Raw genomic sequence first — 16,387 nt, 5'->3', positions numbered from 1 at the left:
TTATTTATTCTGGTGTTGCGTTGTAAAATGTGGAAAATTATTTGTAATGATTAACTTTTAAATAATTTATGGAATGCCCCTTGCATTACCATCATGCAGATAAGAGTAGAAGAAACCACCACATCCCGGTCAAATGATGAATGAAAAGTTTTATATTCAAAACAAACCCAACGGATATTTTTATTATGTTTTTCAATGTGTTCCACTACAGAAGTTTTTTTTCAGCATTTTAGGAAGATCATCCAAACTTTTAAACTTAACCAAAAATGTGCACAATCAAGTCCGATTTCAGAAAAGTCTAAGTGAACGTATTTTGAGAACAAGCAGTGAACTTTTGAAACTTGAGTATTTTTGCTCCCGCAGGGCCCTTTGATCGCCACGGCGGCCTTCACTAACGGCTATCACTGAGAGAGTAAGTTATCATCTTTTTTTAAACCCTTTAAACGGCAGAATGGACATCATTTTTTCTTGTGCTGCATTTAGACGCCTTTACAACATTAAAACCTCTGAAACCTGAGAGAAAATGTGTTTGGCTGCTTTTAAAAGTTGGAGTTAAAGGCAGGTCAGCAACTTCTTTTTTTTTAAAGAAAAAAGGGGTAAAATTATTGAAAAAATGTATTAAATAAATTATAGGGGATGTTTTGTTTTTTGTTTTTTTAGAAAAGTCTATTTTTATAATAATTACATATTTGAAGTTGCAGAAATATATTTGTGTGTGTATACAAGCACTTTTTTTCATGTAATTTCCTCTTTTTTTAATATTTATTTTGATTTACCTTTTTTACCTTATTTGTGCTAATTTACAGGTCATTTTCTTGTAATTTTTTGCTCATTTTGAGCAATTTCTTGTGAAGTTCCTCATTGCCTTCTCCAAAAATGTTTTTGGAAAAAAAAAAAACCCACTTTGTTCAGGTCTCAAAGGGAGAAGCCTCATGAATCTGGTTGACTGGGGCTCACCTGTGAGTAACGCAGGGTTTTTTCATGTGTGTCAGAGCAGAGCTGTAGACCTAGAGCTGGAAGGAGTTGAAGCTGCTTTGGAGCTGATCTGGCCTGTCTCTGTCCGCCTTCCGCCTCTCCGGCTGGTGCAGCTGAACCTTCACCCCTCCACCCCCTGGTGTCAGCCTGATCCCAGCCCACCCTACTGACGCCTCACTAAACTCCACCTCCTGAGGAAAAAACAAGTTCATAAAAGGAGTGAAAAAGTTTATCACTACATGTAATAGCAACACATACACATGCGGTACTTTTGTGTTTTTTTTTTTTTTTTTCTTTCTGTCATTATGTTTCACCTTGCTGCGGTTTTTTTGTTGTTGTTTTTGTTTCGTTGATGGCTGCGTTGTTTCTTTATCTGTTTTTATTGGGTTATTTGAACCTGATCTCTCTGAGAGAAGAGGAGAAAATCTCCAGGTGAAGCCTGTTTGAAGGTCAGGAGCTGTAATTTGTACTGGAAAAAAACTGTATATTTTGTCACTTAGTTTCATACTGAATTTTAACAAAACATTTGTGATTAATACTAATTATCTTGACAATGTGTCACAAAGTTTATATCTTGGTAGGTTTTTTTAACAAAGACTTGTTACACTAATAATGGTCAGACAAAGGTCGTTAGTCAGTTTACATAATAGGCCTACATGAGCTGTACAATTTTGGTAAAATAATTGTAAATATGACTGGTTTCTGGGGGGGGAGGGGCTCGGCTATTTTTTTGCATGCGGGGAGGCTTTTGGAGAAATAATAATGCTTCTTTCATCAATCTGTACGCGTTGGGAAAGCTTGACTGTTACATAGTTTCACACGGAGGTCTAGAACACCTCAGTATGTTTGTTTGTTGATATCAGAGCAGCCACATACTGTGTTCCTCTCCAGGCATTTTGTAAAAGTCGTGTCATTTGATTCTGTTACTGAGTTTAAAAAACCGCCTCAGAGTTGAAGCACTTTGAGTTGAGCAGGAGAGGCTGAGTCTGGAGCAACACTTTACTTTTGGGGATAAATGGGTGTGAAAATACTCCTCTGTCAGGAGAGCAAAAAAAAACATGCTGTTTTTTCTTACTTTGTCATATCGTTGTTTTAACTGTGATTTTCAATATGTGATGATTGTGAAGGAAAATGAAGGAGTTAGTGTGCAGGAGCATTTCTGACTGATCCGCTCTGCAGGTTGTGTCGATGTTTGCGTGAGTGTTATATGGTTTTTTACACACATTGGTTTCCAATGTGCCATGTGCTGTTTTTTGGGGGGGGGATGGGTTGGGTGGGAGGGTACCTCAGTTGCAAATGTGAAATTTGAATCTGACTTTTTTTATTTTTACATTAACATCTATGTCAAAGTGTGGATGGTTGAACCTTTTAGAAAGGTTGCTTTTCCAACAAGAGAAGGGGGGCGGGGTCTTATAACTCTTGTTTACCTGTCACCCCCCTTCCCATCACTGCATATCCACTGGAGGTCACAGACTGTAGCAATGTGACAGCTATCTTTTAGACCAAAACAAAAATGTTCAGAGCTACTAGGTACGTTGCACTGGCCGATGACGATAAATGTGTTTTCCTTCGAATGTTAGCTTAAGAACAAAGCACTCTTGATTTACCAGTTTTACATTTTGATACACTCGCTCACACTGCTGCGGGCTACCATGGTAGTTCATACTTTGATGCTGTTTTCAACTGAAAAATAACAATCTTGTCAACACTGTAACATTTTCTGATTTTTTCTTTTTCCTGTCATGTTTATTCCTTTGGAAAAAAAAAACTTTTTTAAAATTCCTAATAAATTATAATTTTAAAAACATTCCATTCATGTGTCCTGTTTGAACCTTTTTTTTTCTTCTTTTGAATAAGACGTGAACGGAAAAACAAATTTTACTAAAAGGTGAAACTTTTCATATGTGATGTTTATCTTTTCATAAAGTCACAAAGGTTCAGGATTTTTTTTCGCACGTTTTCTTCATCAGCAGTAGATGATGCTTTGTGGCTCTCCACAATTTCGATATCATGGTCTGAACTTCCGTACAAGGCGAAAGGCTTTCACACATTTTTATAGCACATAAAACAGACACACCAGAATGAAAAACCTCATGAAGGCTGGGGTTGACTGAGATCTGGAAAAGGCAAATAAACAATAAAAACAATAAAACACACAACAAAAAAATGAAAGAAAAACCAAAGGAAAGAAACAAACAAAATTACAATTGCATTTAATAACAGTAAGGATGAGTTAGGGTTAAGAATGGCTGCATTCCATTTGAGGGAGGCCCTGATATTGTGCATGCTGGCTCACTGGAATAGCTTACTAGGACACTTAATGGAACTGGGCCATCATTAATGTTGTCAATTTTTACCTGTGCTTCTCCTACTATGACAAATAGAAATGTTTGCCATGAAAAAGGTCGACTAGACCCTACACCTTCCTCTTGCAGCTCTCCCCTCTATACAAGATTACTATGAGTTAATAATAATAATGCAAGAATAAGAAATAAGAATAAGAATATAGAATAAGAATAAGAATAAGAATAAGAATAATAAGAATAATAACTTTATTTATATTTATATTATAAAGCACATAGAGTTCACAAAGTGCTTTGGAAACTAGGGTAGAGTTAGAATAAAAATTAAAAACAGAGGACAAATAATGGAAGATGCAGGACGCATAATATTAATATAAAATAATACAAAGAAACAACAAAAACAACTAAAGCAATAAAACCATCGATTAAAGAGACGAAACATAAATCAAAGAGGTAAAATAGATTAATTATACAAAAAAAAAAGAAATAAAAACATAAAATAAACAGACATCACACAAAAGCAAGTCTATAAAAATAGTTTTAAGAAGTCACTCACATGACAAAAGCATAAAAGACCTGTTTTCAATCTACAATCCCTCTTCTGCCATCCCTTATGAAAAGCATACTCACATTCGGTGTTTTTGTTTTTCGTTAGTAAAACAGTCTAGATGTGTTGATGATTAGGCAAAAACGAAATCGGGCTGCCCGGTGTCTCGTGTCAAGTACACTCTGCAGTGCTTTTAATGTCCAGCGTGTGCGCTCGCGCGACTTCTCCTGCTTGGTGGTTGGTTTTGTTGACGGAAGTGCCCACGGAAGAAGAGAAGAGATGGTGCGCGTGAAGTCCAGGTAAAAAAAAAGTGCTTTTCGCGTATCATTTGGACACATTTTGCGTGTTTCCAGGTCTGACGCTCCCGCTTCTGTCGGCAGGTATTTAGTGTGCGAAATCAACGTGTCAGAGCGGAGCCGCCTGCTGCTGCTGGAAGGACCGGGCGGTGGCGGCGGCGGTGAGGGCAGCGGTGGCCCGCATGCACGGGGAAACTACGGAGCTGCTCTCTGCAGCATCAGGTTCTCTGGTAAGCAGATGTTTACGTTGCTTAGATAGAAATATCATATACTTTGTAAATACTCTATTAAAAGTTGCTTTCAAATGAATTTTACTGGCATATGTTCAGAAAATGTAAATTAAAAAAAAAAAAACTGAAATTGAAGTACGCATGTAGCATAACGGCCTGTGTCTGTTTACAAATATTTTCTCTTCCTTCTTTCCTTTAAAATGTTATTTTGTCATATATACCTCTGCACTAATTTGGCAATAAAAAATGTTGACAATTTTTTTCTAGCTTTTATTGGGGACTGCTCGTTATTCATGAGAATAATGATGTAAAAACGGGAGAGGCATTTCAGATTTTTATTTATTTATTTTTTGCTTCACCATCTGTATTAACAGTGCCAACATATCTGTAAAGATGAAATAATTTTAACTTTCCCACTCTGCATTTTCAGGTCAAAGTAGCACATAGGCAATTTGAAAATGCATATACAAACCCAAGTTAAAAAATCTATTTTCATTTTTAAATATGAAAGTACTATTTTTTTTAAATCATATAAAATGGGGTCACCTTTAAATATTAATATTAGCAGATGTAATACATTTCCAAGCATTGGTTGTTAGTCATTTATATGAAGTTTATCTGAATGTTCTTTCTTCTTTTTCCCCAGAATGACCAAAAATAGATTTATTTATTTATTTTAAATGCATGTTTTCTGTAAAAAATCGTCTCCAAATTTACACCATTTATTATAGCCAGAAACTGTCAGATTTGGCTATTTATGGAGAAGGGAGGGTTATTACCTTTTTTTTCCAGTCACTCAGGGAGGCTCAAGGAAAAATAATTGTAGGTATGATGAGGGTCATGATAAAAAACAAACAAAAAAAAAAAACCTAAGTCACATCCCAGGTGCCCCCCCTGCCATAATAATTATATAGTACAGTCCCTTACACAGCTGAGCAGTTTAAATAAGCTATCACAACTCATCATCATTATTTACAAACCGACAATGACCATACCTTATATTTAAATCTTAATCTAAAAGGTAATATCAAAGCTGTCAGATTGATGTTGTGTAGCATATAAAATACAATATGTGAAATTTGGTGAAGCAGAAGTAGCATAGTACTAAAGTAAAGTGCACATAGGTTTGTGCACTAATGTCCACCACTGTATAAGATTTATAAGGAGAGTTTTTAGTGCTGAAGAAATATTGTTCTAGGTTTCCTGACAACAGGTTTTAAAAGACTTTAACATGAGAATATTAAGCTTTGACACAGCCCTTTTAACTCTTTAATGAAATATTTGGTGAGTTTTGAAACAATCACTAATCAAACTGTACTTTCAGGATACTGAAATATTTGATGAACCTCTTATCTGTATTCTCTGTTTTTGTCTTTTTTTTTTTAGTGAAATATCTGAATGTTGACACTGGAATAGTCCTCCTGCGTTTCCCTAAAAGCTGTTATAAACTCCTCTGGTCTGCATTGCCTTTCATCACCGGGATTTGAAACTCGTGGGCAGAAAATCCCATGTTTTCTGAACTGTTTGCATGTGGGGGGTGAGAAAAACATAGACACACATTTTGATAATGAATGAATCATGCAAACCTTTTCACGACTTAAAATATTGACTGAACGGAAATTGAAGGTGTTTGTTTTTTTTCAGGAACAATCAGAACATGCCAGAAGTTTCTGGTGCGATACAACACCCAGCAGCTTTGTCGAATGCTCCCTAAATGTAAAAACGAAGGTTAAGGGATTTAATTTAAACGCTATTTATTATTAATCATACAATCAGAAATTACAGTAAGTAATTGTTCATGTATTCATTTATCTGTCAATGTGTTTATTTAACTCTTCGATAATAAAATCCTGATATTAACTTTTAAATTTTACCTTAAGTCTTTAGTTTACTTAGACCACAGTATTGAATACAAGTCATTGAATACAAGATTGGCAAACATGAATGCCATTTGATGGGTCCCATTTTTCCTTTTTTTCATTTTTAGAAGACAAACGACAAGTTCAGATAGAAATCCTGAACTGCTCTCCTAACAGGAGGAAACAAGGACGCATTTAAGGATGAACCTAAGAGTGAGGAGGATGAAGACGAGTGACTTCACAGCATGCAGTAGAAGGCGGCGGACTGTTTTTGTTACAGGACTGTTCGATAGAAGATATGAAACATTTGAAGAAATGCATATCCAACTCTGTGGAAACAGTTTACTGGAGCTGCTCAGTGCATATTGCTGCACAAGAAGAGCGACTGAGTGTTTTCCTGTGTGCAATAGAGGGACACATTACATGATGTTTGTCACATGAGTAATTTGAGTTGGCTTAATGGCCTGAAGGTCAGTATATGAAAATCCTTTTAACTGCAAGATGACACCTAACACTGTTACAGAATTACTATGATTTGGTTGTTTTTGGAAGCAAGTGTCACTAAAAATAAAACTGTAACAACACATAGCACAAAATAAGAATATAGACAACTTTTGAAAAAAAAAGGGATTTCTTATGTTTCAATGAAATGTTTATCAGGCAAGGTATATATATATATATATATATACTGTTTTTTGTGTATTTTATTTACAAATTAAAGCGCAGTTTTTGAGAAAATGTGTTTTGTCCGTAAAACATACACAGGTATGTTGATGGTGCAGGTTACAGATTACAAAAATAACTCATAAATATTTGCATTCAATCTTAGTGCCATCCATAACAAATCTTTCCCAATTCATTGTTAATAGAGCACCTCCAGACTTTACACCCTATGACATTACAGATTTGGGCATTAGCACGCTAGGTTTTGGATTAGAGAGTTATTCATGTTTACGATTTATTTTGGACTGTTAGGGACCGCAGGAATAATGTGTAAATTTTGAAAAAGGGTCTTTAACCCGTTTTGTACCTACATAGCGAACTAAGCTTTTACGACTACATTTCCCACAGTGCATCACTGGCTCTCTAACCAGCTTTGCAGACGGTGGTACAAGAAACATCCGGGGCTTTCAGGTTCCTATTTGGCGACCCGTCGCCATTAGTGCAAGCGCTTTGTTACGGATATATTTTTTGGTCAAAATCTTGAAATTGTCAGGTTTTCCAGCCTTTGGAAAACATTTAACGCCTTTTAAGGGCATTTTGTTTTCCTTAACGGGTAAAAAACTTCAATTCGGGGGGTCTTGGCCCCGCGTGGCGAGCTTTCGTCCTCTCTTCCAACAGACTCCATAACTTGAGACGCCGATATCGTGTCTCTTATTTTTTCTCGGGTTGTTTATTGTCAAGATGTCGCCGTGATGGGGTCTCCGCGTTTGACAGAAATGAATCAGGGCCTTCGTCGCCTGACCCGCACTCACTGCAGCCCGCTTTCCCCTTTCGTTTTTCCGTTTGATGCTAGAGAGCTCAGCGGCTCTCTACCTGGAGCTCGGCCCCAGCACCGCTCACTGCAAGGAGACAAACATGGAGAAAAACCCCAACAGCAGCACCAACACCAAGGCTCCGCCTCGTTCCAGCTCCACAGGCCCACCACCGGGCGACTCTAAACCCAAAACAGGTGAAAAACACAACATTCATGCCACTCGAGGTTGTTCTAACACAATGTCTGCACTTTGAGCTCATACTCGCTGCCCTGTGCGTGGCCTGCTGGGCCTAGCAGTAGCGCAGGGCTTGTTTATCTGGTATGTCTGACGTCGCTGTCAAAACATTTGGCCCTCTTACAGTCAGGACTGTTGCAAGTATCTATAGCTAATATTTGCACACAGCAAAGTTTTTGTCATACCGTTTGCTTTGTATTTCTGCACCACAGTTGTCATATGCATGAATGCAGAGACACATTGATCCATTTTAACAGTCAACTTTGCAAACGTGAAGTTTTTGCCTCTAGCTAGTTGCTTAATTTGCATAACAATCACGTGACAGTTCGATAAGCTCACTCTTGAGTGTTTGCAAGTTTTTTTTGTATCATAAAATTTTTCTAATGCATAATTTGTAAATCACTTTTACTAATGTACGCATTTAGGGTCAAAATGTGTTCCTTAAAGATGTCTGGAAGGTGTTCCTGGCTTCAAAAAATGTAGTGAACACCTTATCAAAACCAAAAGAAGAATGACCTGTTCTCCTTTTAATTTGTGTATTTAAGATACTACATGTGCATTGCCCACACGGACATCCATTTCACCAGCTGAGGTGATAAAGCTCAGAAGGGCTAGTTTTTACCCATAACATTATTAATGATGCATATAATTAAGTATGTTTTGCTTGAAACCAGGTTACATCGTGCTCTATATTACATTTTTTTTACAGCACTTGTGATTAACAGCTAACATATTAGGTATCAACAAAATATTGAAGGATAATATTTCTTAAAACATGTTGCTATTATATTTTTTTTTTCAGAAAGTAAAAATAATGGAGGCTCCAAGCGGTATAACCGCAAGCGCGAGCCCTCCTTTCCTAAAACCGACAGTTTCCAAGGCCCTCGCCACACCAATTCACAGAAAAGCAAGAATTTTGACAAGAGACCCCCTCAGAGAGGTGGAGGACGGCAGTATGGCGTTGCAGGTGGAGGACGACGTGAGGAGGTTGGTATTCTGAAGGGATGACCCTTACAAAAGATAATCAGAGGCATGTTTCAGGGTCAAAAGTGAAAAAGAAAATCTCATCAGCTTTGAAAAGAAGCACAGCATCGGTTCACTTCAGATATGTTTGACAGATTTTTCTCCACCTGTGCCTCTCCAGGTAGCAGAGACACGCCGGGCTGAGTTTAGCCCGGCTCAGTTTGCTGGACCGAAAAAAATAAGCCTCAACCACCTGCTGAACTTCACCTTTGAACCCCGTGGAGGTAATGGTGGCACCGGAGATGGAGGCCACTCCGGTTGGGGCCGCCGAAACAAATGGGGCCACAAGCACAAGCCCTTCAACAAGGAGCTTTTTCTGCAGGCCAAGTAAGCAACCCCTCCGAACAATACTTAACATGAAACAGAGAGCCAAAACACGTGGGAATTAATTGTCTTTGTGTGTTTCAGTTGCCAGTTTGTGGTGACTGATGATCAGGACTACAAGGCTCACTTCACTGATCCAGACACTCTGGTCAACTGGGACTGTGTGCAGCAAGTGGTGAGTGCCTATTGTTTGCTGAGCTGTGCTACCGCTACATAAGAAGTAAACCCCAAATTCACTTATTCACCGGTGCACGTACTAATGATATATTTGTGTGCGTCAACAGCGCATCTACAGTCATGAGGTGCCGTCTTGCCCAATCTGCCTCTACCCTCCTCTGGCAGCCCGCATCACCCGCTGTGGACACATCTTCTGCTGGCCGTGCATGCTGCACTACCTGTCTCTCAGTGATAAGAGCTGGTCCAAGTGTCCCATCTGCTATGAGGCAGTTCACACCGCTGACCTGAAGAGGTAAAGAAGGATTAAATAAAGCCTTGTAGACAGCCGTAAGAGAGAGGTACACATTTGGTTATTTTAGTTTCTTTTTAACAATTGGTTTCTTTTTGCAGTGTGATTGCTATGGAGACCAAGCAGCATGTGGCTGGTGATGTAATCACCATGCGCCTGATGCAGAGGGAGAAGGGGGCTCTGGTGGCCATGCCCAGCTCTCAGTGGGTGAAGGTGGAGGAGCCTGTTCGCTTTGGAGGTAAAAGACCAGGGCACCTTTGAAAGAGAATGGTGACTTCCTCAAGCATCGTAGTCTTCAAAATGATTTTAGAAACACTTAAAGTAATCTTATAGCACCTACAAACAGAATTTCTATGTACTCGAACAGGTTGGGTTATTTTTTCGGAAGATGCACTCCTGTCTTTTGTAGACAGATACACAAGGGAACTATTTTCCACTCTGTTTTCAGTGTTATATACATTTAGAACTCCTAAAGGTGATGACTCTATTATAGGGTTGCTGCGATATCCTGATTTTAAGGTATACTTTGATATGAAAGTTGACAGTTAGCAGACTGTGACCACTGTTTTTTCTATGATATTGAAAAGAAATGCAGGTGGATGGAAAATCTCACCTTTATTTGCATTATTTTCAAATGGGAGACTTTTTACAAGCACTACAAGCTTCAGTTATAGTAATAATATGGTAATGTGTTTCTTTACTTTAAGGGTGATTTTGACTGATAATAACAATTCTGTAATACCGTGACACTGCAACATTTTCTTTGATGGTTATTGTACTGTGAAAATCTCATACTGTTGCAGTGCTTTGTAACAGTACCCGCAGTACCCGTTCAACAAGTGATGACGTGTGTTTTCCAGATGCGTGTCTTAGCCCGTACTCCAAGCTGCTGCTGACCTCCCCGACGCAGGTTCTGAGCCTGGTGGCAGAGGAGAAGGCTGTCCTGCAGGCGCAGCTCAGCCAGGAAGGAGACGCTCAAGGCTGCTTCATCCAGAGCGCCCTTTGTCTTTTGCAGGTAACTAAAGCCTCTTTGCCCCTGGACAAAAAAACCCCACTGAAACCGCTACCCACAAATACCAGGCTTTTGTATTTAATGGGAGAGGAAACAATCAGCATTCGGTCCTGGGAATAACATTGAGGTCATTTTGTCTGTAATCATAAGTGAAACAATAGATGGTACAAAGTTTACAAAAAAAATCACAGCATGAAATGAGTGTATTCAAAAATTTGTAGTTTGAGAAGGCATTAAAACACTGGTTATGGCCAACAGTAGGTTCCTGCTATGAAATTATATGTAAAATTAATAAATTTTACGCTTGCATCCAGGTTCAATGTGAAAGCTACTTTATGACTCAGAATAAAACCAAACCGCGATAGACTGATGGGTGTCCTCTCTAACTGTACGTCGTTATGGCTCAGGAGCGAGAGGAAATGCTGCTGAAGAAGCAGAAGGCAAATGTGGGAGACAGCTTTGACCTGTCCTCTTTGACTCTGGAAGAACCTTCTTCTCCCGAGGAGGAAGTGGTTCCTAACATCAGAGGCAACAAGGTGAGTCTGAAAAGACATCTTTTCAACTTTCCTGTTTGACAATGTTTTATCTATCGGTGATGAGATCAAATTATTTTACTTTCATGCTCTTTCCCTCCTTGTAAGCCTCTGTTTTTATAGTATTATGGGTTTGCTTATGATTAGTAAGAGGTCTCTTTCCTTCGTAGCCTGTGCTGCAGTACTCCTCTGCATTTGATGACGAGGTGGCGGATGTCCCAGAGGACGCCGCTGCAGACCTGCCAGGTTTCCCTGAAAGTGTTTTGGAGAGTGTGCTAGAGGAGCCTCCAGAGGCTATGATGGATGCAGCTCCAGAGGCCCAGCCTGAAGAGGAGAGCCCGGAGTCCGGCCGCCCTTCAGCCAGCGTGGTGCATGGACCCTTTTACTATTTCTACCAAGGTGGGTAATTCCCTAATTTGCTGCCTTTGCTTTGTCGTAGGGCTGTGCGATATGACGAAATACATCGTCTGACGATAAAAAAAAAGCGTCCTGTATTATTTATTTCATTTACATCATCTGATAACGCTTTGCGTCTGTCTGCGTGGCCGAGGGGGCGTCTATACAATGCACGGCTGGAGATTAAGCACAAGACACTGACTCAAAACCAGGAGCTCGTACTCAAAAGAGGGGCTACTTGTGTCGTTTGGATGTGGTTTGGGTATGAAAAGTTGGACAAAAAACTACTATATACCACTAGTACTACTATATACTTGATGTATTGCGGCTTGTTCCACACGCATTGTAAAAAATGACTTTATCACGAACATGGATATAAATAGTCTCGTTCTTTAAGCAGCCAGCGTGAGACTCTCTTGGCGTTTCGTTTTTCCCTCTCTCTCGTAGGGCTCTCTTCCTCTCACAGCTGTAAATACATCAACACTAAGATTCATTTAATTATAACAATATTTAACATTATAAGCTTTTTGTTCAACTTTATTATAACAGTAATTTATGCAACTTAATTTGATGTCAGTAGTTACTATATTTGTTACTAGTTCATTTGATAATTTTGTATTTTACTGCAATTTAGAGGAGATTTAAAAATATCAAGCTCTAAATTGTGTATGTTGTTTTAGCCTCATAATGTTGTGGTATTATTTTAAAGCTAAATCGCAAAGCCCTACTTTGTAGGGTTTCCCCCGCCTGCCGAAATCAGACGAAGTTTATTTTCATCTTGTGTCAAGCTTGGCTGCTGTGAGGGAAATGTTACTTCGAGGAAACTGTGAACTGCAAACTCCCTGATTATATAAGAGCCAACAATAAGAACAATCAAGCCGAAGGAAGACGTGACAAAACAGCTCAAATCTGCTGCTCATCAAAAATTAGTTTTGTTTATCAAAATCAGAGTAAAGTAACATCAGCATACTTAAAACATCGCTGGAAAATCATGTACATATTAGTCATCACAACAATGAGGAATGTCTTGGAGTCTGACCAATAAAAAGTGCAGGAAGCCTGTTTGTATTGGCTGAATGAGCTGTTGTTTTTCCTTCCCTCACCCTTACATTTTATTGTTGACTTAAAACATTTTCTCATTTCCCTGGTTTCTCCCTCCAGCTGACGACTGCCAGCAGATGTTCCTTCATCCTGTGAATGTACGCTGTCTGTTGCGTGAATACGGCAGCTTGGAGGCCAGTCCTGACACTATCACTGCCACAGTGGTGGAGATCGTGGGACACACAGTCACTGAGGTCAGCCGGATGCTGTTCAGATCATTTTGGTGTAGCTGTTTCCGCAGAGTGTGGCGTTTTTTTAGGCTGTATCTTTCTCCTAAAGCTGCTTTTACAATCTACCGTAACCGATATTCTGTTGATCTGCTCCAGTCGTAACTTTGACAGCTTAGAAATGGCAAACTGCTCTATTAACAGATTTTTTCATGCACGACTCTGTTGCAGGAGATCCGTCGTCGGCATCGCTACCTGGCACATCTGCCGCTCACGTGCGAGTTCAGCATCTGTGAGTTAGCCCTGCAGCCGCCGATCCTGTCCAAAGAAACTCTGGACACATTCGCAGGTAAGAGCACTTTCCTGTTTTCAGGATGTCAGTTTACAGTTTTAGCAATGACATTTTAACGATTAACTGTTGAATTTCCTCTAAACTATTAGACGACTTGGAGAAAAGGAAGCGCCTGAGGCAGAAGAAAGTGAGGGATGAGAAGCGCAGGGAGAAGCGCATTGAAATTGAGGAGAACAAGAAGCAGGGAAAATGTAAGTGCAGCTGATCGACTCACAACTGGAATTTTACTTCGGAGATATATCAGGCTGAGGTCTGTAACTGTATTTCCACTCTTGCCCCCCCGCCTAGATCCCGAGGTGCATATTGGATTGGAGAACCTTCAGCATTTCCCGGCATTCGGGTCTCCTCCTCACAACAGCAGCCCCCCGATACAGCCTGACTTCACATTTGCCCCCCCTTCACCCCTCAGCTGCAGTCCTTCCTCTGGTAAAAGCACCTTCTTCCTTTTGCAGTGTATTATTTCGTGCTGTAGGTTTAATATCTGGCTGTTTCTGCTTGAACATTGTGAGCTGAGCATTCCTTTTGTTGTTATAGATGGGATGAGATTCCCAAGTCTGAATGGGCAAAGCTCTTCACCCGTTGTGGGTAGTGTGGAGGATGACTCCCACTGTATGTCCTTTGCACAGGTGTGTATGGCAAACACACAAATGCCAACTTAGCAAAATAATTTGTTGAGACTGCCTTTGTGTTAAAATAAACGCATTACAGAGCTGACGTGCTATTAATATAGGGCATAAGTCATGTACTTGACATGGTCCTGTGTCCTGTATAGATGCTAAGAGATGGGAAAGCCAGAGTTGATGCTGGGCCCAGGATCACTCCAAAGAAAGGTAGTGCAACATTGTAGATGTTGTGGTGATTTGAAAACTTATTGTCATGATTTTAACAGCAAAAAAATGAAGTGTGATACCTGCATCAAATGTGTGCTGTGAGTTTACATTTTTATTTAGTATCACCTGTAAAAAAAAAAAAAACAAAAAAAAAAAAACATTGAAAAGTCAAGAACAAACACTGGACGATGGAGTTGTAAAGTTCATTTGTAGACATGCCTTTTGTGCTGCAGAATTTAGACGAATGTACACGACCTGTATAAAGAGACCGGCTGGCTCTTGATAATGGGCTGCAGTAGTCAAACTATAGGAACCTCTAAAAATATTGGCAGCAGTGTCAGTGCACCTTGTTGGCAACTTATTACCAAATAAACACAGTGATCCAACTAACACCAAGAGCCAAGAAGAAAAATCTGACCTTTCGGATAACTGTTTACTGAACAACAAGTTTCTGTATTTATAGTTTGCTCTGTATTTGCCGTTGTGTTTGTGTCATCTGGTATAAGTAGCTAATTCTAATAGGCGTGTGGAGAAAAATAACTGGAGCGTTGTGTAGCAATTTGTGTTTCCTGTTAAGCCTGTTTTTTTTAACCGCTGTTGAGTAGTGTAACTCCCTGAATGCTTCCTTAAATCAGTATTGTCTCTTGCAGATAAACTGCTAGCTCCCCCAGCAGCAGACAGCGACGGAGAGAGCGACGGGTCGGACCGTGTCCCTGTGCCCAGCTTCCAGAACTCCTTCAGCCAGGCCTTTGAGAAGGCACTTCTGCAGCTGGACAACGGCGCAGCTTCCCCTCCACAGCCTGTGGTCGACCCAGGTCTGGCATCTACGAATTAACCTTATTGTGCAAATAAAATGTTGCTGATTTTGTTTGTTTTAAGGCTTTGAACTCATCCTTTTGGTGTCCTGTCTTGCAGATGAGAAAGGGGGAAAGAAGAAGAAGAAAAAGCAGAAGCTTCTGTTCAGCACATCCATGGTTCACACAAAGTAGACAACACTGAAGTTCATTTAATCATCTTGTTTCTTGAGTTGATCTTCCCACTGCCGTTTTTTTTTTTTTTTTTTTTTTACTTCCACGCAGATCTTTCTTGGAACTATAAGCTTTGGAAAAAAGGTGTTAGTATGTAGCTGAAGCTTTTGCTGCTATTAGTCTTTGTTCTATGGGCTTGATCCATTGTTTGGGTGACATGCCGTCTGTTTAATTAACATAAAATTTCATCGTACAACTAGGTCAAAGCTTTGCAGCAACCTCCTGTCACACTGAAAGCCGTCTGGGTAACATTTTGTTCGGATGCTAAAGCGGGGGATATAACAAGCTGCTGTCTTTCATTATGTACGCTTTAGGCTTTTCACAGCTCGCCGAAGTTGCTGTATGATGTCCAACTTTCCTGAAGTTGACCCTGAGCATCTAGGATTAATGAGTAATATTGATAAGATAATTCTGGGTGCTTTGTATTAGAGTAGCAGTCAGCCAGCTGCAGATATGTTGCACCTTTAAATCTTTTCCAAGATACTCAGTGCTCAGACATCACTCTGGAAGTTCAGCTTCGAACAGACAAAAAACTAGTGTGATTAATTTGGACTAGCTTTTCATCACCTTTCAAGAAGATAAATTTGGGGATTGAGATCAATGCCCAGGTATTTTGTAACAACATGAATACATATTATTCTAATGCCACTGTGAGGAAGAGAAAACACAGTATTGTATAAAAGAGATTAGGTCTGTTGTTCCAACAGAACTCCAGTATATCCTGCGTGGTTAAACCATAAGTACGCACTTTCTTCTCATTCAGTTCCTCCCCTACGTCATCTTCCGTTGTAAAAAGTTTACTAACTTTAACATTACTCTTCCAGTTTAATTTCAGTGTTGAAAATGTGTGAAGTTGCTGGCATGTAAAGAATGCTTTTGAAACCTGGAGAAAAGAGGAGCGAAAGTTTGTTGTGTTTGAGGGTTCTTTAATCCACCTTTAATTTTGAGCAGGTTCAAAGGCTAGTGAACATTACTAGTCTGAAATGAATAAACAATTATGCACAATCAAGGAACTGACTGTTTGATGATGCTTTTAGATAACACTAAGGACGATAAATGATAAATGTCTGGGAAGGTCAAACACTGGAAGTCATAGTCAAATTAGGATGGTGGGTGGCTGACTGACATGTTTCTGGTGCAGTATTTACTTTTCTCCACATGAGGGCAGTCTTGACGAGCTTTGATGTCTATAATACAATCTATCTTAAAGTTGTCTGTCACAGTCGGTGTATT

At 39.6% G+C, this 16,387-nt stretch overlaps 2 protein-coding genes across 3 annotated transcripts; both read left to right on the top strand.

Annotated features, from left to right (window-relative positions):
- Nucleotides 1-4,072: 4,072 nt before the first annotated feature.
- pop5 (POP5 homolog, ribonuclease P/MRP subunit) lies at nucleotides 4,073-6,562 on the top strand. Its single transcript, XM_042489047.1, is given in 9 exon segments — nucleotides 4,073-4,124; nucleotides 4,206-4,257; nucleotides 4,259-4,315; nucleotides 4,318-4,351; nucleotides 5,738-5,835; nucleotides 5,837-5,888; nucleotides 5,996-6,079; nucleotides 6,339-6,379; nucleotides 6,381-6,562. Coding segments are annotated over 9 exon segments (504 nt in total). The 5' UTR covers nucleotides 4,073-4,104; the 3' UTR covers nucleotides 6,447-6,562.
- A 785-nt stretch (nucleotides 6,563-7,347) lies between these two features.
- On the top strand, nucleotides 7,348-16,163 carry rnf10 (ring finger protein 10). Of its 2 annotated transcripts, XM_042488385.1 has the most exons (17): nucleotides 7,348-7,882; nucleotides 8,725-8,909; nucleotides 9,067-9,272; nucleotides 9,354-9,444; nucleotides 9,554-9,738; nucleotides 9,837-9,973; nucleotides 10,596-10,750; nucleotides 11,155-11,283; nucleotides 11,451-11,679; nucleotides 12,838-12,971; nucleotides 13,176-13,293; nucleotides 13,386-13,487; nucleotides 13,585-13,722; nucleotides 13,831-13,922; nucleotides 14,069-14,126; nucleotides 14,777-14,941; nucleotides 15,042-16,163. In XM_042488385.1, the coding sequence occupies exons 1-17, from the start codon at nucleotides 7,720-7,722 to the stop codon at nucleotides 15,113-15,115; spliced, it is 2,361 nt and encodes a 786-aa protein (XP_042344319.1). In that variant the 5' UTR covers nucleotides 7,348-7,719; the 3' UTR covers nucleotides 15,116-16,163. The 2 variants fall into 2 exon arrangements, with proteins under 2 accessions (XP_042344319.1, XP_042344320.1); XM_042488386.1 differs by lacking the exons at nucleotides 13,831-13,922; nucleotides 14,069-14,126.
- The last annotated feature ends 224 nt before the right edge of the window (nucleotides 16,164-16,387 follow it).

The sequence above is a fragment of the Plectropomus leopardus genome, chromosome 6 (assembly GCF_008729295.1).
Source record: "Plectropomus leopardus isolate mb chromosome 6, YSFRI_Pleo_2.0, whole genome shotgun sequence".
NCBI classification, from domain to species: Eukaryota; Metazoa; Chordata; class Actinopteri; order Perciformes; family Serranidae; genus Plectropomus; species Plectropomus leopardus.
This window is presented reverse-complemented; position numbering and strand designations above follow the sequence as displayed.

Coding starts and splice junctions, on each gene's coding strand:
- rnf10 (XM_042488385.1), top strand. CDS start 7,720: ATGCTAGAGAGCTCAGCGGCTCTCTACCTGGAGCTCGGCCCCAGCACC. Junction 13,294..13,385: donor AACTCTGGACACATTCGCAG/GTAAGAGCACTT, acceptor CTAAACTATTAG/ACGACTTGGAGAAAAGGAAG. Junction 14,127..14,776: donor CAGGATCACTCCAAAGAAAG/GTAGTGCAACAT, acceptor TGTCTCTTGCAG/ATAAACTGCTAGCTCCCCCA.